At 37.6% G+C, this 26609-nt stretch overlaps 1 protein-coding gene across 2 annotated transcripts in view; it reads left to right on the top strand.

Annotated features, from left to right (window-relative positions):
- Positions 1–26609, top strand: part of LOC126354536 (poly(ADP-ribose) glycohydrolase-like) — a 147653-nt gene that overhangs the window by 18724 nt on the left and 102320 nt on the right. For both annotated transcript variants that reach the window (XM_050004278.1, XM_050004270.1), the window contains 2 exons: positions 4855–4956; positions 24867–25072. In XM_050004278.1, coding sequence (XP_049860235.1) covers positions 4855–4956; positions 24867–25072 — 308 coding nt within the window. The remainder of the gene's footprint in view (positions 1–4854; positions 4957–24866; positions 25073–26609) is intronic.

The raw sequence follows: 26609 nt of genomic DNA, 5'->3' as shown, positions 1-26609 counted from the left end.
AGCTGTAAAAAGAGATTTTTTGACAGCGAACGTCCTTAGGCTTCAAGGAATTGTCAGTTTGGTAACAGAGGAAAGTTTGTGAGTGTGGAGGGGGGGGATTTTAAAAATTATGTGGAGACCAAGGTTTGAATACAGTAAGCTAGTTTGAATGGAAGGAGGTTACAGTAGTTGTGCAGAGATGAAGAGGCTTGCACAGGATAGAATGGAGAGCTGTATTGTAGCAGACTGAAGGTGACTATTACAACTATCACCCATATTAGTATAGAGAAAGTGCGTTTTATTTGTAAATCTACTGATACGTACCACATGGAAGCAGTTGTTGCAAATATGTTCCATGGCAAATGCAATAAACTGTCAGCTTTGGATAAACAGATTGTTATCTTCAAAGTGGCTGAAAAACTGATTTTTTGTTACAAATTTCATTACTTTTGTGAATATCTGAGTTGTTGATACTGAACTGTTGATACACTTCAGTTGGATTACCTTTTATGTAGACAGGGTCTATTTCAGTTTAAGAAATTTGGGTAAACACTAAACAAAAAGCATTTGTTTATTGCTGTGTTTAGTGGTTCTGAAATTTCAAAAAGTAATATTACTCAGAACATCACTTGAAATATCTTATGCATCAGGACCCTGAAGCTTCTGCATTGCCTGTGACCTCATTAACTTGCATTTTCTTCCACTCACTCATGGTACAATAGCTGTTTTGCATTGCAATACTTGCTGGGTTTTCAAATTTCAAATCTCATTTACAGTTATCCACTACTCTGAAAATATTCTCTGAAAACTTTCCAGTACAGCAAAAAAATTACTGTAGCTGTAAAGACTGTGTCCTTTGTTCTTTCAATAGAACTCAGGCTACCCTGCATGGATTATAGACTCTCAATGTAATTTATACGTAATCTTTTTAGCCTCCAGTTTCTTTTCTGTAGAGTCTTTCTCTTGCAATTTCTTTACCCTGGGCTCTGTTTGAACTTAAAATCATATATTGAGCATGACAGGAACATTTTTCACATTGACCATCATTTATTGAGCGTGACAGGAACATTTTTCACATTGACCAGTTGACAAGTGTAGTCTGTAATTTGTTTGGGTATGTTTTGTCTGTTTTGCAAATTGCTCATGGCATATGTCTTGGGTGCTTGTGAGTAAATACCGGAAAACTAAGGTCAAAAGAATATTAGATACAGATTGGAGTGCATACTTTGATTACTTATTGCCAATTAACAAATGATAATGCACATCTCTGAGGATCTACAGTCTCCTTTTCTTTCACTTCTTTTATTGAACACATATTTTGAGTGCCAAGCAGTCTAAGGTAGATAACAAACTGGCTTAGTATCCACATCCATCATTAATGTCAAAATTTTGATGTTTGGTCATTCACCATTATCGTGCTGTATGAGGTCAAATTTGAGGAAAATCATTTGTGACAAATTTTCAACCATTTTGTGACTACAGCATTATTCTGAATCAGATTCCATGCAGAAATTTTTCTTACTAATTCTCCCAAACTGCAGCGGTTATTTGTGATCACTCTATAAGTATTTGTGTAAATATGTCATATAAAATTGCTACTAAATTTATGGTTGCTTTGATGTCAAACATAAAAATATTATCACCTCCAATTTTATGGCTCAGAAGATATAGTTGCTGAACAGTTTAAAGAAAACTTGAGCCTCATTTCACATAGGTACACCACTCATACAATTATAGTCGGTGGCGACTTCAATCTACCCTCTATATGCTGGAAAAATTATACGTTTAAAGCCAGCAGCAGGCTTGAAACGTCATCCAAAATTGTGCTGAATGCTTTCTCAAAACATTATTTAGAACAATTAGTTCATGAGCCCACTCGAAGGGTAAATTGTTGCAAAAGCGTACTTGACCTCTTAGCAACAAATAATCCTGGACAAATAGGGAGTATCATGATGAGTACAGGGATTGGTGACCACAAGGCAGTTGCAGCTATGCTGAACGCCATAACACCCCAACCATAAAAAAGAAACACAAAGTACACCTATTTAAAAAAGTTGATAAAAATGCTTTTAATGGATTTTTAAGACAGAGTCATCACTCCTTCCGGTCTGATCACATAAGCATAGAAAATATGTGGAATGATTTCAAAAAGACAGTATAGACAGCAGTTGAGTGACATATACCACACAAATTAAGAAGTGATGATACTGATCCCCCATAGTACACAAAATGGGTCAGATCACTGTTGCAGAAGCAATGGAAAAAACATGCCAAATTTAAAAGAATGCAAAATCCCCAAGATCTTCAAAGTTTTACGGATGGTCAGAACGCAACATGAACTTCAATGTGAGATGCTTTTAATAATTTCCACAACGAAACTGTTGTCTCGGAATCTGGCAGAAAACCCAGAGAGATTCTAGTCATACATAAAGCACACCAGTGGCAAGACACAGTGAATACCTTCACTGTGTGATAACAATGATGAAGTCACTGATGACAATGCCACTAAAGAAAATTATTAAACATGGTTTTCCAAAAATCCTTCATCAAAGAAGATGAAGTAAATATTCCTGAATTCCAATCAAGAACAACTGCGAAGATGAGAAACATAGAAGTAGATATCCTGTGTAGCAAAGCAGCTTAAGTCACTTAATAAAGGCAAGGCCTCCAGTCCAAATTGTATACCAGTCAGGTTCCTTTCAGACTGTGCTGATACAATAGCTCCATATTTAGCAATTATATACAACCACTCGCTCATTGAAAGATCCTTACCTAATGACTGGAAAATTGTTCAAGTCACGCCAATACCCAAAAAGGGAAATAGGAGTAATCGGCTGAATTGCAGGCCCATATCACTAACGTTGATTTGCAGTAGGATTTTGGAACATGTACTGTGTTGGAATATTATGAATTATCTTGGGGGGAAAAAATCAATTTATTGACACACAGTCGGCATGTATTCAGAAAATACCATTCTTGCGAAGCGCAACTAGCTCTTTATACTCATGAAATAATGAGTGCCATCAACAGGGGATGTCCAATTGATTCCATATTTTTAGATTTCCAGATGGCTTCCGACACTGTTCCTCATAAGTGTCTTCTAACCAAACTGCGTGCCTATGGAATGTCACCTCAGTTATGCGACTGGATATGTGATTTACTGTTAGAAGGTCACAATTCGTAGTAATAGACAGAAAGTCATCGAGTAATATCCAGCATTCCCTGAGGAAGTCATATAGGCCCTTTATTGTTCCTGATCTATATTAACGACATATGAGATAATCTGAGTAGCCCTCTTAGATTGTTTGCAGATGATGCTGTTATTTACAGTCTCGTAAAGTCATCAGAGGACCAAAGCAAATTGCAAAATGATTTAGATAAGATACCTGTATGGTGTGAAAAATGGCAATTGATCCTGAATATAGAAAAGTGTGAAGTTATTCACATGAGTACTAAAACAAATCCGCTAAATTTTGATTACGCAATAAGTCACACAAATCTGAAGGCTGTAAATTCAACTAAATACTTAGGGATTACAATTACAAATAACGTAAATTGGAACAATCACATAGGTAACGTTGTGGATAGAGCAAACCAAAGACTGATTCATTGGCAGAACACTTAGAAGGTATGACAGGCCTACTAAAGAGACTGCTTACACCACACTTGTCCGCCTTGTTCTGTAGTATTGCTGTGTGGTGTGGGATCCGCATCGGATGGGACTGATGGATGACATCGAAAAAGTTCTAATAAGGGTAGCCCGTTTAGTATTATCGTGAAATTCAGGAGATAGTGCCACAGACATGATACATGAATTGAAGTGGCAATCATTAAAACAAAGTTGTGTTTTGTTGCGATGGGATCTTCTCAAGAAATTTCAATCACCAGTTTTCTCCTCTGATTGCAAAAACATTCTGTTGGTACCCACCTACATAGGGAGAAATGATCTTCACCATTAAATGAGGTAAATCAGGGCTCACACCGAAAAATTTAAGTGCTTGTTTTTCCTGCACGCCGTTTGAAAGTGAAACGGTAGAGAGACAGCTTGAAGATGGTTCATTGAACCCTTTTGTCCTTTTTGTCGTCAAGGCTGTAAACAAAATAGATACTTGGTGCCGTGACCGTCGTGCACTCAGTTTGTACTGTTTACAAGTAATCTTGGGACTTACCCATAAATGTAGTGTTTTCATACACACCCAGAAAGTGCATAGCAGTGCTAGTGTACACTGCATGGTACACTGGGGTAAGCCGATTGTGACCTGAATCAAATGAGTGTTGGTTCAAAGTCACACACAGTCCTGTGACTCTTGTTGAGTCTGCTACTCTCATCCGTTACAGTGCTGGGTGTCTTCTTGGAGTGCATGAGTATTAGAGTCGACCTAGTGTAAAGTGTTGTCTCCTTTTGCCTGGGTCATATGGTTTTAGTCACAGTGATCAAGAGGCAAGTTAGACTGAAGATATTAAGAATGGAGGTATCAAGAATGATTATCAAGGTATGGAAATCTTAGTTGTGTGACTGAGTTTGAGCTGCAGTCTTTTTGAAAACTGGAGAAGACGATACTGGCAATATACAGATCACATAAAATTCTGGGACATTTATTGGGATCTATACAGATGTAGATCTTATACCTCACATGTAGAAGTATTTTTGTCTCCTACAGTTTACAAGTGGTTGGCTAGCACAGTAGAACTTTCACTGCGGTTTCAATCTCATTCTGTTAATAAAAAATGTAATTTCACATTGTGTACATCACATATTAATTATATCTATTACTTGAAACACTCTGTTCAGTGCCTCACTTAAAAGTTTGTATACCCATTTTTATTGCACACATTCCAGGATACAATTAAATTTGATGTGCTGCCCTTTTTCAGAAGACAACCTGACCTCATCCCTATGTGGATCTGGGAGGAGGAGCAGTTCTCCAGATATGTTTGCTGATTCAATGGAATATTTAAGTACTTCATTGTCTGAAGGTAAATATGAGGATTAAAGTTACTGATATTCTCTGTTTAGATTATTTGTTCGGTCTTTCTTGTTTTCTGCTGTCTGTTCAGTCCTTTCTTTGCTGTCTCATACTTCATTTAAAACTTAAGAACAACTCTTACTTTTTTTTAAAAAGTGCCATTAGTTCTAAAGATGTGTGGATAGAATGTCACTAGTTAGACTTACCAAGAGGTGGAGTGTTCTTAGTACCATACAGAGAGATTAGGCTCAGCAAGACCCAGAATGAATCTGACAGTGAACTCGTTTGGACAAGGACAACTTTTGTTAATGGTGTTTTAGATGCCTTTCTTTTTACCTTTTTTAATACATATAAACTGTGCCTCTAGGGTCTGAATGGAGGTACAGTATACACTAAATAATACTGTTATTGTACATTAGCATCATTCTTACCTTCTACCCTGCTGGTAAGCCTCCCCTGCCCCAAGGTTCTGAGCAACTTTTCCAAATTCTAGCCCTTTTCTGAAACTTCGCCAGTCCTTTTCCTTCACCCCTTCTCCTTCCCCTTCAATCCTCCTGGGGAGAAGGAGCCACTGGCTCCAAAATCATGCAAACTGTTATATCTTTTATATGTGTGTTCTTCTGCCACCACATGTTGAGTAGATTTTTTATCTATCCAGCTACAATTATTTTGCTATGTTAGGTACATACTACCAAACTTCCTGGCAGATTAAAACTGTGTGCCCGACTGAGACTCGACCTCGAGACCTTTGTCTTTCGCGGGCAAGTGCTCTACCATCTGAGCTACCAAAGCACGACTTACGCCCGGTACTCACAGCTTCACTTCTGCCAGTACCTCGTCTCCTACCTTCCAGACTTTTACAGAAGCTCTCCTGTTTGGAAGGCAGGAGACGAGGTACCGGCAGAAGTGAAGCTGTGAGTGACGGGTGTGAGTTGTGCTTCGGTAGCTCAGATGGTAGAGCACTTGCCCAAGAATGGCAAAGGTCCCGAGTTCGAGTCTCGGTCGGGCACACAGTTTTAATCTGCCAGGAAGTTTCATATCAGTGCACACTCCACTGCAGAGTGAAAATCTCATTCTGCCGCAATATCCTTTCTTTCAGGAGTGCTAGTTCTGCAAGGTTCGCAGGAGAGCTTCTGTAAAATTTGGAAGGTAGGAGACGAGGTACTGGCAGAAGTGAAGCTGTGAGTACCGGTCGTGAGTCGTGCTTCGGTAGCTCAGATGGTAGAGCACTTGCCCGCGAAAGGCAAAGGTCCCGAGTTCAAGTCTCGGTCGGGCACACAGTTTTAATCTGTCAGGAAGTTTCATATCGGTGCACACTCCGCTGCAGAGTGAAAATCTCATTCTGGAAACATCCCCCAGGCTGTGGCTAAGCCATGTCTTCGTAATATCCTTTCTTCCAGGAGTGCTAATTCCTCAAGTTTCACAGGAGAGCGTATGTAATGTTTGGAAGGTAGGAGACGAGGTACTGGCAGAAGTGAAGCTGTGGGTACCGGGTGTGAGTCGTGCTTCGGTAGCTCAGATGGTAGAGCACTTGCCCGCGAAAGGCAAAGGTCCCGAGTTCGAGTCTCGGTCGGGCACACAGTTTTAATCTGCCTGGAAGTTTCATATCAGCGCACACTCCGCTGCAGAGTGAAAATCTCATTCTGGATACATACTACCACTTAGCATGTCTTGCAAGTGGACTACCCATCGCTGGCACTGGGGAGAGCTAGAGGTCTGCTTTGTAGGAAACCAATTTAATATTTCTATAACCAATGTCTTAAGTACAGTACTCGAAAACTCAAACTTAATCATTTACAGCACTCTCTATATGACATCAAAGACACATTGTAGGGAGCAGTGGTTGCCAGACCTAGATTAATAACTGAATGTTTCCACCAGTTTTCATGATCAGGCAGGTCAGTCTTGCAATGAAACCTTAAGGTCTTCTTTGATTTTCTTCATACTTTAGAACTCGGAGATTAGGGCCTGGACATCAGTTTGCTAAAGCAGTACAATGCAGTTCTCAAAAACACTGAAAAAAATGAAGTTTTCAAAGATTATTTAAGTCAAAGCAATTGCAGTGTTTAATAATACCACTTGTAGCTTACCGCATGATATTGTAGTTTAGCAAAAACAAGGCCTCTGGCAAAATTCTCATTCAGGGTGGATTTCTTTTAACTTTGATTTCAATTAAATATTTGTTAACTAACAAGTATCTTATGTAGTTTTTGATGATAAACTATTCAGTTTGAATTACTATTTGTATGAAAAAGCAGGTTTCCAAAATAAATTAAACTTCAGTGCAAAAGTTGGAAATGTCTTATTGTGAAGTGAACTATGTTGTCTGTATATAAATGATACTGTTAAATTATTTTATCACTTACACTTTTAGTTCTTTAGTTGGAATTCCTAAGTTTGTGTTTGTTAAGTGCTGATTGTGGTTCTCTTTCATATAGTAATTATGAACAGAGCACAGGATAAGGAACAGTGGCGGTAATTTGAATTCTGAGAGAACAGATTCTTTTCAAAATTCTCATTTTATCACTAGCTTTCAGGATGGTGTAATGTTTAAACAGTGAAAGTATTATAATTTATTAATGCAGTAAATAAGAACAATGACCATGTCTGGCATGAAATCCTTTGACCAGCCAGGTCTCTTGGTTGTAGGGGAAGTTGAAGAAAGTCTTTACAAAAATATTCAAAACTAGTGTCTAAAAATGCCATTGCTTATTACAAGGAGCTTCTTGCACAAGAATCTCCTTCCACAATTACTGAGGAATTGGTAAGACCGGTGGAAAATCTTTATCAATGTATGTTACAAAATATGGGTAAAAAAATTGTAACAGATGAAGACTTGTTTATCATTGATGAAATCAATGTCACCTTCGAAGAGGATTCTGATTACGAGCCAGAGGGAAAATATTGTTATTAGCCTGGATAGGATTTCAAGTGATTTTGAAATAAAAGTTGTTAATATTTCAGAGTCTTATCCAAAATGGAGTGAAAACTTTACATAAACAAAGGTGTTTCCACTTAAAACCTACGAAGGATTTGACAAAAAGAGTAAAAAGGTATTGAAAGTGCTGGAGCTGCTCTTGGGAAATACACAGTTATTGGCTTGTGGATGTACAGCTGCTTTATAGAAGGTTGACAAGTGATGACAAGAAACTTGCAAATATGGACCTTACTTTTTCTAAGTCAGGTTGAAAGTTTTGATTTTAAAGCTTTGGATTCATGGTTTGAGAACTTTAAACATAACCATTGAATGTGCCAGTGAAAAGTAACAAAATGTGTATCTGAAAAAGGAAACAACACAGGAAATTTTGGGTTCTGCAGAAAATTTTGGTAGGCATGTGATCTGATATCAATTTTTAATCCCACTTTTGTTATTAATTCACATCTAACTGGTATTGTGTTTAAGTATTGTTTCCATATTTATTGTAGAATATTAGGCAGTGTGAAACTTTCTTTTCCTTTTTTCAGTATATCAATAGCATCTACATTCAGTATACGAGGGTGGTTTGAAAAGTTCTCAGAACAGAATAGAAAAAAAGAACTTACATCACTGAAACTTTTTTTATTTTTTGATGAGGTCTACTTGTAGATTAATGCACTTAGTCCAATAATGTTCCAGCACCTTGATCCCATCTCAGAAATCAGTTTCTTCTAGGCCTGCAAAATAGTTGTCAACTCCAGCTATCAATTCTTCGTTTGAAGTGGATCTTCTTCCACCAAGAAAAATTTTCAGTTTTGGGAAGAGGTGGAAGTCTGACAGACCTATATCGCATTGATCTAGCTCTGTTAGACTTTCATCTCTTCCCAAAACTGAAAATTAACAACTTAGTTCATGTAATTTTGCTTTGCTGATGGCACGTGTGTAGGTGCGCATTGTGTTCAGCCGGCCGGAGTGGCTGAGCAGTTATAGGCGCTACAGTCTGTGTAGGTGCACATTGTGTTCAGCCGGCCAGAGTGGCCGAGCTGTTCTAGGCGCTACAGTCTGGAACCGGGCGACTGCTACGGTCGCAGGTTCGAGTCCTGCCTCGGGCATGGATGTGTGTGATGTCCTTCGGTTAGTTAGGTTTAAGTAGTTCTAAGTTCTAGGGGACTGATGACCTGCGCAGTTAAGTCCCATAGTGCTCAGAATCATTTGAGCCATTGTGTTGATGGAAGATGACCTTGCTAAATGTGTTCTTTTTTTCATTTATCTTTTGTTACAGTTTGTCCAGGAGGTTAGCATAGTATTCTCCAGTAATTGTTTGCCCAGTAGGGAGATAATCTACAAACAGAATCCCCTTCACATCCCAGAACACTGATGCCATGACCTTTCCCACTGAAGGAACTGACTTTGCTTTCGTTGGTGGCGGAGAATCAGCATGTTTCCACTGGTTTGACTGTTGTTTTGTCTCTGGGGTATAGTAGTGGACCCAACTTTCATCTGTGGTCACAGATCAGTGGAAAAATCTTGTTCGTTTCTCCTAAAACTGGCCAAACATTGTTCCAAACAAAAAGCCGGAAGTCGAAAACATTTTGAATAATCATTTTTTAAATGTTGTAGAGAAAATAGGATCTAAATGTTCATTAGAAGAAGCAAGGAAGTTAATGGAAGAGGCCTTACCCACACTATTCGATGCAATTGAAATTCCACCCACCTCTCCTTCTGAAATTAGGAAGATAATAAACTCCCTTAAGAATAAAAGCTCACATGGAATTGATGGCATTTCCAGCAGGATAATAAAACCTTGTTCCCAAGAAGTAATTGGGATTCTTAGCCACATATGTAATAGCTCTCTGAAGCAGGGTATTTTCCCAGATAGACTGAAGTATGACATTGTTAAACCACTGCGTAAAAAAGGGGATACATCTGATGTCAAAACTGCCGCCCAATCGCTCTTCTTACTGCCTTATCCCAAATTCTTGAAAAAGTAATGTATTGTAGAGTTGCTTCACACCTTTGTAAAATTAAAGTTTTAACAAAATGTCAGTTTGGTTTCCAGAAAGGTTTTTCAACAGAAAATGCTAAATATACTTTCACTAATGAAATATTAAATGCTTTGGGTAACCAGAAGTCACCCATTGGGATTTTTTGTGATCTCTCAAAGGCTTTTGATTGTGTAAATAATGGAATACTTCTAAATAAGCTCAAGTACTCTGGTATGTAGGTTGCAGCAAGTACTGGGAGATGAAGAAGCTTGCACAGGATAGAGTAGCATGGAAAGCTGCATCAAACCAGTATCAGGACTGAAGACCACAACAACAACACTCTGGTATAAATGGGACAGCACTCAAATGGTTAAAATCATACCTAACTGGAAGGGTGCAGAAAGATGAAATAAGCAGTGCACATAATATGCAAAAAACTGGTGATTTCTCAAATTGGGGAACAATCAAGAATGGGGTGACGCAAGGTTCGGTCTTGGGTCCTCTTCTGTTCATTAATATATATTAATGACTTGCCATTCTATATTCACGAAGATGCAAAGCTGGTACTTTTTGCCGATGATACAAGTATAGCTATCACACCCAACAGACAAGAATTAACTGGTGAAATTGTAAATGATGTTTTTCAGAAAATCATTAAGTGGTTCTCTGCAAATGGACTCCCATTAAACTTTGACAAAACACAGTACATATAGTGCCACACGGTAAATGGAATGACACCATTAATAAATATAGACTTCGATCAGAAATCGGTAGCTAAGGTAGAATATTCAATATTTCTAGGTGTATGCAATGATGAGGGGTTGAACTGGAAAAACACACTGAAGACCTGCTGAAAAGTTTGAGTTCAGCCACTTATGCTATTAGGCACATTGCAAAATTTTGGTGATATACATCTCAGTAACCACCATCATACATCTCAGTAACCCCCCCCCCCCCCCCCCCCCCCCCATGAACCATGGACCTTGCCGTTGGTGGGGAGGCTTTGCGTGCCTCAGCGATACAGATGGCCATACCGTAGGTGCAACCACAACGGAGGGATATCTGTTGAGAGGCCAGACAAACGTGTGGTTCCTGATGAGGGGCAGCAGCCTTTTCAGTAGTTGCAGGGGCAACAGTCTGGATGATTGACTGATCTGGCCTTGCAACATTAACCAAAACGGCCTTGCTGTGCTGGTACTGCGAACGGCTGAAAGCAAGGGGAAACTACAGCCGTAATATTTCCCGAGGACATGCAGCTTTACTGTATGATTAAATGATGATGGCATCCTCTTGGGTAAAATATTCCGGAGGTAAAATAGTCCCCCATTCGGATCTCCGGGTGGGGACTACTCAGGAGGATGTCGTTATCAGGAGAAAGAAAACTGGCGTTCTACGGATCGGAGCGTGGAATGTCATATCTCTTAATCGGGCAGGTAGGTTAGAAAATTTAAAAAGGGAAATGGATAGGTTAAAGTTAGATATAGTGGGAATTAGTGAAGTTCGGTGGCAGGAGGAACAAGACTTTTGGTCAGGTGAATACAGGGTTATAAACACAAAATCAAATAGGGGTAAAGCAGGAGTAGGTTTAATAATGAATAGGAAAATAGGAATGCGGGTAAGCTACTACAAACAGCATAGTGAACCATTATTGTGGCCAAGATAGATACGAAGCCCACACCTACTACAGTAGTACAAGTTTATATGCCAACTAGCTCTGCAGATGACGAAGAAATTGAAGAAATGTACGATGAAATAAAAGAAATTATTCAGATAGTGAAGGGAGACGAAAATTTAATAGTAATGGGTGACTGGAATTCGAGTGTAGGAAAAGGGAGAGAAGGAAACATAGTAGGTGAATATGGATTGGGGCTAAGAAATGAAAGAGGAAGCCGCCTAGTAGAATTTTGCACAGAGCACAACTTAATCATAGGTAACACTTGGTTTAAGAATCATGAAAGAAGGTTGTATACGTGGAAGAACCCTGGAGATACTAAAAGGTATCAGATAGATTATATAATGGTAAGACAGAGATTTAGGAACCAGGTTTTAAGTTGTAAGACATTTCCAGGGGCAGATGTGGACTCTGACCACAATCTATTGGTTATGACCTGTAGATTAAAACTGAAGAAACTGCAAAAATGTGGGAAATTAAGGAGATGGGACCTGGATAAACTGAAAGAACCAGACGTTGTACAGAGTTTCAGGGAGAGCATAAGGGAACAATTGACAGGAATAGGGGAAAGAAATACAGTAGAAGAAGAATGGGTAGCTCTGAGGGATGAAGTAGTGAAGGCAGCAGAGGATAAAGTAGGTAAAAAGGCGAGGGCTGCTAGAAATCCTTGGGTAACAGAAGAAATATTGAATTTAATTGATGAAAGGAGAAAATATAAAAATGCAGTAAATGAAGCAGGCAAAAAGAAATACAAACGTCTCAAAAATGAGATCGACAGGAAGTGCAAAATGGCTAAACAGGGATGGCTAGAGGACAGATGTAAGGATGTAGAAGCTTATCTCAGTAGGGGTAAGATAGATACTGCCTACAGGAAAATTAAAGAGACCTTTGGAGAGAAGAGAACCACGTGTATGAATATCAAGAGCTCAGATGGCAACCCAGTTCTAAGCAAAGAAGGGAAGGCAGAAAGGTGGAAGGAGTATATAGAAGGTTTATACAAGGGCGATGTACTTGAGGACAATATTATAGAAATAGAAGAGGATGTAGATGAAGACGAAATGGGAGATAAGATACTGCGTGAAGAGTTTGACAGAGCACTGAAAGACCTGAGTCGAAACAAGGCCCCCGGAGTAGACAACATTCCATTAGAACTACTGACGGCCTTGGGAGAGCCAGTCATGACAAAACTCTACCAGCTGGTGAGCAAGATGTATGAGACAGGCGAAATACCCTCAGACTTCAAGAAGAATATAATAATTCCAATCCCAAAGAAAGCTGGTGCTGACAGATGTGAAAATTACCGAACTATCAGTTTAATAAGTCACGGAAGCAAAATACTAACGCGAATTCTTTACAGACGAATGGAAAAACTGGTAGATGCGGACCTCGGGGAGGATCAGTTTGGATTCCGTCGAAATGTTGGAACACGTGAGGCAATACTGACCTTACGACTTATCTTAGAAGAAAGATTAAGAAAAGGCAAACCTACGTTTCTAGCATTTGTAGACTTAGAGAAAGCTTTTGACAATGTCGACTGGAATACTCTTTTTCAAATTCTAAAGGTGGCAGGGGTAAAATACAGGGAGAGAAAGGCTATTTACAATTTGTACAGTAACCAGATGACAGCTATAAGAGTCGAGGGGCATGAAAGGGAAGCAGTGGTTGGGAAAGGAGTGAGACAGGGTTGTAGCCTCTCCCCGATGTTATTCAATCTGTATATTGAGCAAGCAGTAAAGGAAACAAAAGAAAAATTCAGAGTAGGAATTAAAATCCATGGAGAAGAAATAAAAACTTTGAGGTTCACCGATGACATTGTAATTCTGTCAGAGACAGCAAAGGATCTGGAAGAGCAGTTGAATGGAATGGACAGTGTCTTGAAAGGAGGATATAAGATGAACATCAACAAAAGCAAAACGAGGATAATGGAATGCAGTCAAATTAAATCGGGTGATGCTGAGGGAATTAGATTAGGAAATGAGACACTTAAAGTAGTAAAGGAGTTTTGCTATTTAGGAAGTAAAATAACTGATGATGGTCGAAGCAGAGAGGATATAAAATGTAGACTGGCAATGGCAAGGAAAGCGTTTCTGAAGAAGAGAAATTTGTTAACATCGAATATAGATTTATGTATCAGGAAGTCGTTTCTGAAAATATTTGTTTGGAGTGTAGCCATGTATGGAAGTGAAACATGGACGATAACTAGTTTGGACAGGAAGAGAATAGAAGCTTTCGAAATGTGGTGCTACATAAGAATACTGAAGATAAGGTGGATAGATCACGTAACTAATGAGGAGGTATTGAATAGGATTGGGGAGAAGAGAAGTTTGTGGCACAACTTGACTAGAAGAAGGGATCGGTTGGTAGGACATGTTTTGAGGCATCAAGGGATCACAAATTTAGCATTGGAGGGCAGTGTGGAGGGTAAAAATCGTAGAGGGAGACTGAGAGATGAGTACACTAAGCAGATTCAGAAGGATGTAGGTTGCAGTAGGTACTGGGAGATGAAGCAGCTTGCACAGGATAGAGTAGCATGGAGAGCTGCATCAAACCAGTCTCAGGACTGAAGACAACAACAACAACACATCTCAGTAAATTAGCTTACCACACCTATCTTCATTCTCTGCTTTCGTGTGGCATCATATTGTGGGGTAACTCATCATTGAGTAAAAGAGTGTTCAGTGCACAAAAGCATGTAATCAGAATAATTGCTGGAGCTCATCCAAGATCATCCTGCAGGCACTTAATAGCCAGAGATTTTCACTGTAGCCTAATAATATATATATTCACTTACGAAATTTGTTATTAACAATCCGAATGAATTCAAAAGTAATAGCAGTGTATATGGCTACAAAACGAGGATAAAGGATGATCTTCGCTACTCAAGATTCAATCTAACTTTGGCTCAGAAGGGGGTAAATTATGCTGCCACAAAAGTCTTTGGTCACTTACCTAATAGCATCAAAAGTCTGACAGATAGCCATATAGCATTTAAAAGGAAATTAGAAGAATTTCTTAATGGCAGCTCCTTCTACTCATTAGATGAATTTTTGGATATAGTAAGTGGGTAATTTCCAAAACCAAAACAAAAAAAATTAAGTGTCATGTAATATTTTGTGTAATGTAATATCTTGTATAGACACCTTTTATTAACCTGACATGTTCCACACCATTATGAAGTGTCGTATTCATGATCTATGGAACAAGTACTAATCTTTTATGTCCATTCTCATGCGTTTTTGATCCAGTGTCAAGAATCGTGGCACCCATCTAGAAGATAATTTTTTCATTTCTAATTATTCAGTTAAAATGTGACATATCCTTTCAGATGACATCTGACAAGCGTGAGAAATTTCACGCACTTTCAATTGGCGATCCTCCATGACCATTTTGTGCACTTTTGCAGTGATTTCTGGAATAGTAACACATCTTGGTAGATCACTGTGCGGATCATCATCTAAGCTCTCCGAACCAAATTTAATATCATTTGTCCACTTGGCAACAGTTGAATATGAAGAAGCCCTTTCTTTATGAAGTACTTAATCACTGTTCAAATCTAGATTTTTTCCATCTTTGCAAGTCACTACACAGGAACAACAACAGAGAAATGTCACCGCCACAGTTCTGTTCCAAGAGCTCATGACGTGTCACTTGTTTCCAGGCAACACAACGAAAAATACAAGAATGATATTCGTTCTTACTCAGAGAAGTTGACATCTAATTTATATAAAAATTGTTTAATTAAATCCATAAGCCCATAAGTGCGAGAAAAAAATTTCTCTTGCTTGTTGAATCTTGGCGAAGACAAACCAAGCCTAAAACATATCATGACATTTTTAAATGATAATCATTTGTCAACAAGTACAGTTAATTTTTTTCCTCCTAAATGTAAAGCTGTAGTTCAGTCTTGTGATTTATACTTTTATAAGCAAGTCAAAAATTTTATAGCATGGCTTCAAATATGCACATATTTAATCAAATAAAAATGTGAAATTAATTCTTAAGAAGATTGTTTTAAAATTTAATCTGTCATGTCACTGTCTGCCATATTTTTCTAAATGATTCAGCATACATGGTATTTCCAAATGAAATTTTCACTCTGCAGCGGAGTGTGTACTGGTGTGAAACTTCCTGGCAGATTAAAACTGTGTGCTGGACTGAGACTCGAACGCGGGCCCTTTGTTTTTCACGGGCATGTGCTCTACCGACCGAGCTGCCCAAGCACAACTCACAACCTATCCCCACAGCTTTACTTCTGCCAGTATCTCATCTTCTACCTTCCAAACTTCACAGAAGCTCTCCAACGAACCTTGCAGAACTAGCACTTGTGGAAGAAAGAATATTGCGGAGACATGGCTTAGCCACAGACTGGGGCATGTATCCAGAATGAAATTTTCACTCTGCAGCAGTGTGTGCGCTGATGTGAAACTTCCTGGCAGATTAAAACTGTGTGCCAGACCAAGGCTCGAACTCTTAGTATCTCCATGATCTCTTCTTTAGTACAACCACAAAATCTTGTCATTTTCTTTGGAGAAGATAATAAGAGAAACACTGTTATGCCAATCTTTATGAACAATAAGACGTTAAGCGAAGTCAGATGTGGCAAAATGAGATTACAACAGACGAAGTACCTAAACAAAATTTTGTGGCCAGTATAATAGTGAAAAGCTATTCACACATGTGGGGGAAATTCTATTGTATACCTAAACTCACCAACTGCACTCACATACCTTAGAGGAGGCATGTCTGTAATCATGTGTAGCAATCAGGCGTCATGTAGGACACCTAAGGTAACTTGTCACTAGCACTGAAGGAGGCTGTACTTAAATTCTTCAATGGTACCTAGGAACAACGGAGCACAATGAATTGTCTTGTCAGCAACAGTCAGAGGATTAATAGCCCATTTTATTTTCAACTTGAAATTAAGATGGTTTGGCCATGTATAGAGGAAAGGCATTAAACAAGGATCCAATGAATATACGAATAAAGAAATACCTATAAAGAGACTCAAATATAGCTGGACGGAAAAATGTATTGACCATTTAGAAATACTAATATGCTCTCGTGCATAAAAACTTGTGTTACGTGTGGCCAACTTTAAAAGTGCCAGTATTTGATTAAGTGTGTGCTGTTGTAGATGAAACATGTTTCCATATGACACTCCCTTTCCTGCTATGTATCAAATTGGAATATACCATCAAAGCTCAATTATGGGTCAGTCTATACCAAGTGGTCCAAGAAAAAAATAATTGATTGCTTGACCCTCTCAGAAAAATTTTATATTTACTGGGTGAATTTCCCAATGTTCAGTAGCCATAAAAATATTTAAAAAAATATATTGTTTATTATTTTGAAATGGTGGCCATATTTGTTCCATGTCACATGCTTTTTTTTCATATTTGCCGGCATCTACATTTTTTACAATTATTCAGTAGTGGATTGTCCTAAGCCTTTCAGATAAAATGCATTTAGTTCAACACACTCTGGGCTACAAATCAACATTATCACTTAGCTGAATGTATTTTTAATGCATTTTAGTAGTTCAAAGATATCAAGCCACAAATGAAAAAAACTCAGTTTTTGAAAAGTAGTTTTCCACAGAAAGATTGATTTCTCAGCTTGAATATTTTTTCTGCTATTACACTGTGTAGTAAAGCTACTTTTTTTTTTTTATAGAGTATCAATTGAGAGCAGCTTACACTTAAAAAAAGACACTATTTTAAAAAATGGATTTTTTTAAATTTTTCCATTTTGTGGCCAGCGATATCTTTGTTGGGGAGCCAGATAAAAATCTGAAAATTTCACAGTGTAAATTTCAATTTTGAGATTCAATTGGAAGCTATGGGAAAAAAAAATTACAAACACGGGTCAAAAAATTTTTAACACGTGATATCTAGGCTTATGGAATAAAATGTATGTTACAATGTATAATTTAATCATATCTATGATTACTTAATTTTTTTGAAAATAAGCCTACTAATTACATTATATTGTTCTCTTGTTATTTGTTTTTAGTTCATCGCTCATTGAACATTTGAGAAATTTGTTCACTCAGTTTGGGTGTTAGGTTATAAGTTTGCCCAGTCACTGTTGTAAATTCCATGGCAGATAGCTTCTGTAGTACATTTTTAAGTGGCATCCAAACTTTATCTTACTCAGTATTTTTAAAAGATGCCCATGGTCCTGGAGGGTGATAAAATACAACATGTACATCTTAGTTTTGACAGTCAATGTTATCACCTTGCCAATCCACCACTGTTCATCGTAAACACAAGCCACTATGTCTTTATTTTGAAGAACCAGTTGAACAAGTTTCCCACGCTGATGAAAGTTCACTATCAGGTGAAGTTGATGTGATCTTACACTTAAGTAAGTTGTGTAAAAAACAGTGAAAAGATCGAGTGCCTTTAATCTTCTGACAAGTGTTGTACCTTTCTTTCAAGACACTGTCATAGACTTCTTGTATTTCTTCACATTGTACAAAAACATAGGTAATTCCTTTGATATCTTTTTTACAGAATTCAAACACTTCTTGAGGTGTTATGATACGATTGTCGTCGGTCTGCTGCAGGCTTGCTTTTGTGACAGCTCGCTTTGTTGTATCCCTGACACCATCACAAGCATTCCTCCCATGGCATGAAGCAAAAAAATGCCATTCTACATCAAACCCAAAATCTTCTTTATGAAAGGAGATGTTAATATTTTTTGTTTTTTTGTTTTTATATCGACTTGCTGCCACATCCTAAAAGTAAATCAGGTTTTTTATGAAAGGGTGGTGCTGTTTAATGTAGTTTTTTAATTTTAGTTCAAAAATGTGCACTGCTGTAGTGTTGTGTTCAAGGTAGTCACTTATGAAACAAAAACTCTGGCACATTAGTTTATCTTCATCTTTATAATAGAACACAAATGGATGAACTGTGGCCTGTTTGTGCCCAGTGGTGTCCTTGTACTTCATCTTGAACAACAAAGGAATAATTTTCTGAAATTACGCAAGAACTCACCGTTCATCAGCTGCCAAGGTTTGCTTTTTGTCTTTCAAAAATTTACTTTGAACTTTTGCAATAAAATGACGCATTTTGTGATTTTCAAGGGTAGCCACCAACACTTCAAAAAACTCTTCTTGTGATTTTATGACTGTCACCATTTCCGTTCTGTCTTGTGTTATCCATTGTTTGTATTTTATATTGTCAGGCATCAAATCGTCTTCTTCGGATTCTTCAAACATGTTAAGTAAGCCTTGTTTGCCTGGACAGTCTGCACATTTTACCATGATCATACAATTGCAACTGTCAATATTGCATACCATAACTTCCAAAAAGTGTTTATAGTCAACTCTAAGATTGGCCACATCTATCATCAAGCAATTTATTAACATCGAGTATAGATTTAAGTGTCAGGAAGTTATTTCTGAAGGTATTTGTATGGAGTGTGGCCATGTATGGAAGTGAAACATGGACATTAAGTACTTTGGACAAGAAGAGAATAGAAGCTTTCGAAATGTGGTGTTACAGAAAAATTCTGAAGATTAGATGGGTAGATCACATAACTAATGAGGAGTTATTGAATAAAATTGGGATAGAAGAGGAGTTTGTGGCACAACTTGACTAGAAGAAGGGATCGGTTGGTAGGACATGTTCTGAGGCATCAAGAGATCACCAATTTAGTATTGGAGGGCAGCGTGGAGGGAGACCAAGAGATGAATACACTAAGGATGTAGGCTGCAGTACGTACTGGGAGGTGAAACAGCTTGCACAGGATAGAGTAGCATGGAGAGCTGCATAAAACCAGTCTCAGGACTGAAGACATCATCATCATCATCATCATCATCATCACGTTCTGACAATACACACAAACACAAACATAATGGGTGCTAGATGCCCCGCAACAATACACCATCTTGGTCTCAACTCGCAAAACTTTGATCTTCCAATTTTAATGTCAGGGTTTTCTTTTTTAAATTCGGTGAATAGTTCATTTAAATTACACAATATTAACCTTTTGTTGTCTTTGAATCTTAGAACCATTTTCTTTCACAGAAAAACACTCTTTTTTGCCAGACATCAAACGGCTGTTATTGTCATTGTCATAATACTGAATAACTTTATTGATTGCGTTTTCATCTACCAAATTAGATGCACTTTTCTTTTGTAATGCTGGTAAAATTCCCTGTTCTTTTAGTAATTGCCTTCTTAACTTAACAAGATGTTCCGATGTATTAAGGTCATCACTAACTTTTGCTTGACTCCAAGAATTCGGCAGTAAACTGATAACCTTAATTTTATCCTCTTTGTTTGTAGTACTGCATTTAGTTTAGTTTTTCTATCAACTCATCATATTTAGTTGGTGAAGTTTTAGGACTTCCATCTGTTTTAGTAAAAATTGTATTTTGAAATGAAACTTCCAAATTCTTTTTGATGGTAGCTGCCACTTTCTCAATTTTTGTATTCAAGGCATTTCGTCTTTTATCTTGACTTAGTTTTCTAATTTTACTAGCAAGCGATATACCCAAGATTTCACAAGATGTTTCTACTTTTTTAATGGTTGCTGATAAATCACAAAATTCTGTATCTGAGGTTTCACTATCTTTTCTCTTGTGAATTACAAATATCTCTGGACATGTTGGACACAATGTTTTTCCTGGTTGGAGATTGACAAAAGGGCTTTTATTTTTAGAATAATGATGAATTGTTATTTCTTGCAGACCTTTTGTTATGAGTTTTTTATGTTTCTCAAAAGGGTCCATGTGAGACTGACCAAAAAGGTGATGAATTTTTTTTCAAGTATTTCATTTCATGGTACTTGCATGTTGATTTGACATCTCGACTTGTAAGTGAAACATCACTTTTTCTTCTTCACTGTAATCTTCAATTAAAGTAATGTCTTTAGGATACACTCCATACACACTTTTATGACATGCTTCATTAATAATAACACCAACAGAACACTGAGACACCATTTTCCAACTGCACACTTCAAGAAATTATAGCTAAATAAGTGTGAGTAGACAATTGTTGGTGGAAGGGGGAAGACAACAGTCAGGCTTGTATAGGCTTGCAGATGCAATTGTTAGTATGCTGAAACAATTATCACAGCATTGTTTCAACAAATAATCATTAGCTAATGTAATGTGGTGTTACATTATGCAGTTGGTATACTTTATTTGGTTAGCCTACCAGATATCACAGATGTTAAAAAACATATTTTTGACTCGTGTTTATAATTCTTTTTCCATAACTTCCAATTGAATCTCAAAGTTGAAATTTATACTGAAGTTTGGTATCATAAAGGTCTATTAACTGTGAAATTTTCAGGTTTTTATCTGGTCCCCCAACAAAGATATTGCAGGTCACAAAATGGAAATATTAAATATATATATATATATATATATATATATATATATATATATATATATATATATATATATATATATATATATAACGATGTAAATAAAACAGAAAGAAACTTCCACATGGGAAAAATATATTAAAAACAAAGATTCCAAGACTCACCAAGCGGGAAAGCGCCGGCAGACAGGCACACGAACAAAACACACAAACACACACACAGAACTACGAGCTTTCCCTCTCTTTCCTGAAGAAGCAACCATCGGTTGCGAAAGCTAGTAATTCTGTGTGTGTGTTTGTGTGTTTTGTTCATTGTGCCGACTCTGACCACAGTCTATTGGTTATGAACTGTAGATTAAAATTGAAGAAACTGCAAAAAGTGGGAATTTGATGAGATGGAACCTAGATAAACTGAAAGAACCAGAGGTTGCAGAGAGCTTCAGTGAGAGCATTAGGAAATGATTGACAAGAATGTGGAAAAGAAATACAGTAGAAGAAGATTGGGTAGCTTTGAGAGATGAAATAGTGAAGGTAGCAGAGCAGCAAGTAGGTAAGAAACGAGGACTAATAGAAATCCTTGGGTAACAGAAGAGATATTGAATTTATTTGATGAAAGGGGAAAATATAAAAATGCAGTAAGTGAAGCAGGCAAAAGAGAATACAAACGTCTCAAGAATGAGGTCGACAGGAAGTGCAAAATGGCTAAGCAAGGATGGCTAGAGGACAAATGTAAGCATGTGGTGGCGTATATTACTAGGGGTAAGATAGATACTGCCTACAGGAAAATTAAAGAGACCTTTTGCAGAAAAGAGAACCACTTGCATGAATATCAAGAGCTCAGATGGAAACCCAGTTCTAAGCAAAGGAAATCAGAAAGGTGGAAGGAGTATATAGAGGGTCTATACAAGGGCGATGTTCTTGAGGACAATATTATAGAAATGGAAGAGAATGTAGATGAAGATGAAATAGGAAATATGATATTGTGTGAAGAGTTTGACAGAGCACTGAAATACCTGAGTCGAAACAAGGCCTTGGGAGTAGACAACATTCCATTAGAACTACCAACAGCCTTGGGAGAGCCAGGCCTAACAAAACTCTACCATCTAGTGAGCAAGATGTATGAGACAGGCGAAATACCCTCAGACTTCAAGAAGAATATAATAATTCCAATCCCAAAGAAAGCAGGTGTTGACAAATGTGAAAATTACTGAACTATCAGTTTAATAAGCCACGGCTGCAAAATACTAACATGAATTCTTTAGAGACGAATGGAAAAACTGGTAGAAGCCAACCTTGGGGAAGATCAGTTTGGATTTCGTAGTAATGTTGGAACACGTGAGACAATACTGACCCTACGACTTATCTTAGAAAATAGATTAAGGCAAGGCAAACCCACATTTGTAGCATTTGTAGACTTAGAGAAAGCTTTTGACAACGTTGACTGGAATACTCTCTTTCAAATTCTGGAGGTGGCAGGGGTAAAATACAGGGAGCAAAAGGCAATTTGTACAGAAACCAGATGGCAATTATAAGAGTCAAGGGCAGGGTGTATACGACCCGAGACAACCGGGAGATCCGGGAAAAACCCGGAATTTTTTCATCCGGGAGAAAATATTTCGAATGGTTGCTTGAAAAGCGTTACTTTCAAAGTAAATTTCCTTTTATGCAAGATGAAATATGTGCGAGAATGTACGATGAATTTCTTAAATCGCAGAGTGTTTGACTCTCATTTAAAAATCAAATCTTTGAGGATGTACATTTAGAAAAATTTTGAGCTCAGAAGATCATAAATTTATGTCTTTATCAAAAATTTTACTTCCGCATTTGTGTGTTGTACCTTAAAGTATAACACGCGCAAAAAAAAAAAAACATTATATGTGAAAGCTTAGCTTCTCTTGCAGCTTACTAATCTCGGAGACCAATATTGTATGTGAAAGCTTTGCTTTTCTTGTTGTAATACTGTGTATGTTAATTTAAACTATTAACTTTTCTTATTTGTGTGTACGCATTACTTATCAGTTATACTGCTATTGGCTGACTACATCACGTATCCTGTGCTAGAAGATCCATTGCCATCGGGTGGCGAGATCACGTGATGAGCTAGGACTGGCTACAAAAGCGCATTGAATTCAATGCTTCGGAAAGTAACATGCGGTGTTTGGTGGAATTTAAGTTTACACTTTCATAATATGCAGCGTACATGTTGCTGCACATCAAAGATCTTTCCAAAACGTGTTTTTTACTATAACCATTCAAAGGATTGATAAGTTTTACAGTTCCAAGGAAAAGTATACTGTCAATTGACAGGGAAAATGTGTATTTTCACCCGGGAGAAAGTGTAATTTTAACCGGGAATTTTTTTTTTCTTGTCTGCATATAGACCCTGAAGGAGCATGAAAGGGAAGCAGTGGTTGGGAAGGGAGTGAGACAGGGTTGTAGCCTATCCCTGATGTTATTCAGTCTGTATATTGAGCAAGCAGTAAAGGAAACAAAAGAAAAATTCAGAGTAGGAATTAAAATCCATGGAGAAGAAATAAAAACTTTGAGGTTCACCGATGACATTGTAATTCTGTCAGAGACAGCAAAGGATCTGGAAGAGCAGTTGAATGGAATGGACAGTGTCTTGAAAGGAGGATATAAGATGAACATCAACAAAAGCAAAACAAGGATAATGGAATGTAGTCGAATTAAATCGGGTGATGCTGCGGGAATTAGATTAGGAAATGAGACACTTAAAGTAGTAAAGGAGTTTGGCTATTTGGGGAGCAAAATAACTGATGATGGACGAAGTAGTGAGGATATAAAATGTAGCCTGGCAATGGCAAGGAAGTTTCTGAAGAAGAGAAATTTGTTAACATCGAGTATAGATTTAAGTGTTAGGAAGTCGTTTCTGAAAGTATTTCTATGGAGTGTAGCCATGTATGGAAGTGAAACATGGACGATAAATAGTTTAGACAAGAAGAGAATAGAAGCTTTCGAAATGTGGTGCTACAGAAGAATGCTGAAGATTAGATGGGTAGATCACATAACTAATGAGGAGGTATTGAATAGAAGAGAAATTTGTGGCACAACTTGACTAGAAGAATGCGTCAGTTGGTAGGGAATATTCTGAGGCATCAAGGGATCACCAATTTAGTAATGGAGGGCAGTGTGGAGGGTAAAAATTTTAGAGGGAGACCAAGAGATGAATACACCAAACATATTCAAAAGGATGTAGGTTGCAGTAGGTACTGGGAGATGACGCTGCTTGCACATGATAGATTAGCATGGAGAGCTGCATCAAATCAGTCTCTGGACTCAAGACCACTACAACTAAACATTGGGGAATTCACCCAGTAAATACAAAATCTTTCTGAAATGGTCAAGCAACCAGTGCTCTACCACTTGGTATGGATTGAACCTTATATTTCACACACACACACACACACACACACACACACACACACACACACACACACACACTCTAAAGGATTTAACTTCTACAAGCTTTTGGAGCCAGCGGCTCCTTCTTCTGGTAGAAGACTTGAAGAGGAGGTAAGAGGGGCAAAGGAAAAGAACTGGAGGGGTGTAAGGAAAGTGGTAAAATTCAGAAAAGTCACCCAGAACCCCGTGTCAGGGGAGACTTACTGGACAGGATGAGAAGGAAAGACTGATTGTCGGGGACTGCACCGGACGAGATTTGAAAACCCGAGAGCTTAAAGGTGGAAGACAGAGATTACTACTAAAACATCGTGCATGAGTTCATAACAGTCATTTTCCTTCACCCCTCTTCCTTCCCCTTCAACTCTTCTGTCAGAAGAAGGAGCAGCCATTGGCTTTGAAAGCTTATAAAAGTTAAATCCTCTTGTGTGTGTGTGTGTTCCTCTGCCACCACTTAGTGAGTCGATTTTGCATCTATCCATTTATATTATATTATCAACAATGCAGATTAAGTGAACATTGTCATATTTCCTCAGAATCATAGGGAAATGTGCATATGTAAGAGTGACTTATTTCATTTTCTAGATGATGCAAGAACAGGGAAGCAATACAAACCATCAGCTGATAAAAAGGACAAGAAACTTGATGCAAGTTTAAAACAAGACATAAAAGGAGAGTCATGTCCGTGGCGAGGTGTTAGCCTTGAGGATATTAAAAGTGGTTATGGTCTGTGGGGATACCCACAGTTGCCTCCAGTTCGGTCATCAAACAGCCATGCTGTGCTATATCAGGTAATGCACATTGACTGTTTTCATGGTGGATGTTGTTTATATGACTGCCTTAAATTTGGATATCACTTAAAAATTAAATTCATACCCTATAAAGGGAAGGGGCATGAGTGAAAGTAAGTACCCATGTTATATAGCAGTTATGCTGCAAATACTGTGCAGTATTGTACGTGGGCAGGACAAGTAACCAACTTTCTATTCACATGTATGGCCACCGCCAAAGTGTGGCAAACCACAGACTTCACCATCTAATTAACTAATTCCAAACATGTTGCACACCACAATACAAATGACTTCAACAGCTGCTTCTCTACTGGGGCCATTTGGATACTCCCTTCCATCAAAAATTAAATACCACTATTTACATAAACATAACACACAAATAGCATTGTAAGTGGCTACATTTTTACAAGCAAGTATGTAATTTGAAATTATTCTAAAATTTAACATCCTTCATGTAAAAGAAATTAAGTATGTCTGTTTTCCTTTTAATTTCTTTCCTTTTACAGCATAATTTTTTTGTCAAATAACTCCCAATGGGATGTAGTGGTTCCCTTCAGTTTCTCTGAAATAAAAAAAAAAAGATAAATGACATTATTTAGTGTTTTGTCCATATTTAGCAACTGTGTTTCTATTTGTTGAAATTATCAGCAACCAGTTGAACAAAAGAAAGACTGTTTATTTTTATTTTCGGTGTATGTTGTCAGACTAAATGCCCATCTACAGTGGTTGTGCAGAAGGTACACAGTAATACAATACAGAATACTACAGTGTATACTGTGGGACTTGGGACATAATCATAGTTTTGCAGTAGATTGCCTAGTACTCACGTGTAATTTATTATTTTGCCTTTATAGAATTTCTGTAGATCTTTTTGGAGACTTGATTTTAATTTTTAGCTGATTGTCAGCATGTTCTCATTGTGCTTTACATTATCAACGGTGTATTTTGTCGTCAGAGATATTGGTTCATGAGTATTGTTTTGTGTGATTTTATAATGTTTCATTAAATTACTTTGTTTTGTTTATTAGTAATGAATATACAAAATATAATTAGTATAAATTCTGTTGTGTTTAGAGAGTTATATCATCTTTGGATGGGGATAGTTATAAAATTTTTGATAAAATTCTTCTTTCTTAGGTTTGTTTGCTCATTTAGAATTTTGCTTGATCATTTTTTGTGTGCGTAAAACTCTCTATTTCTTTGAGGATGTTGAGGTATCTGCCTTTGTCAGCTGTGTGTACAATTAACAGGCACTGTGATGCATCTGCATTTCATGATTTTACTCTCTGAGATGTGAATGGAATGCTGGTGGATTATTTTTGCAATTATTCTTATGTTCATGGAATCTTGATTTATAATTTCTCCCTGTAAAAGTCCTAGGGATGAGCCGTACACCACCTGTTTAATGCTCTGTTGCTGTATTAGCAAATAATTTATGAAAGGTGGTCCTGCAATCATCGAGTAATTGAGGGTAGACAAGTTATGTGACTTATAAATTAATGAACATAAACAATCACGGAAAATTTGTAATAAACAT

Source organism: Schistocerca gregaria, chromosome 1, assembly GCF_023897955.1.
Source record: "Schistocerca gregaria isolate iqSchGreg1 chromosome 1, iqSchGreg1.2, whole genome shotgun sequence".
Lineage (NCBI taxonomy): Eukaryota > Metazoa > Arthropoda > Insecta > Orthoptera > Acrididae > Schistocerca > Schistocerca gregaria.
The sequence above is the reverse complement of the archived record's forward strand: the minus strand, read 5'-3'. Positions and strand labels throughout refer to the sequence as shown.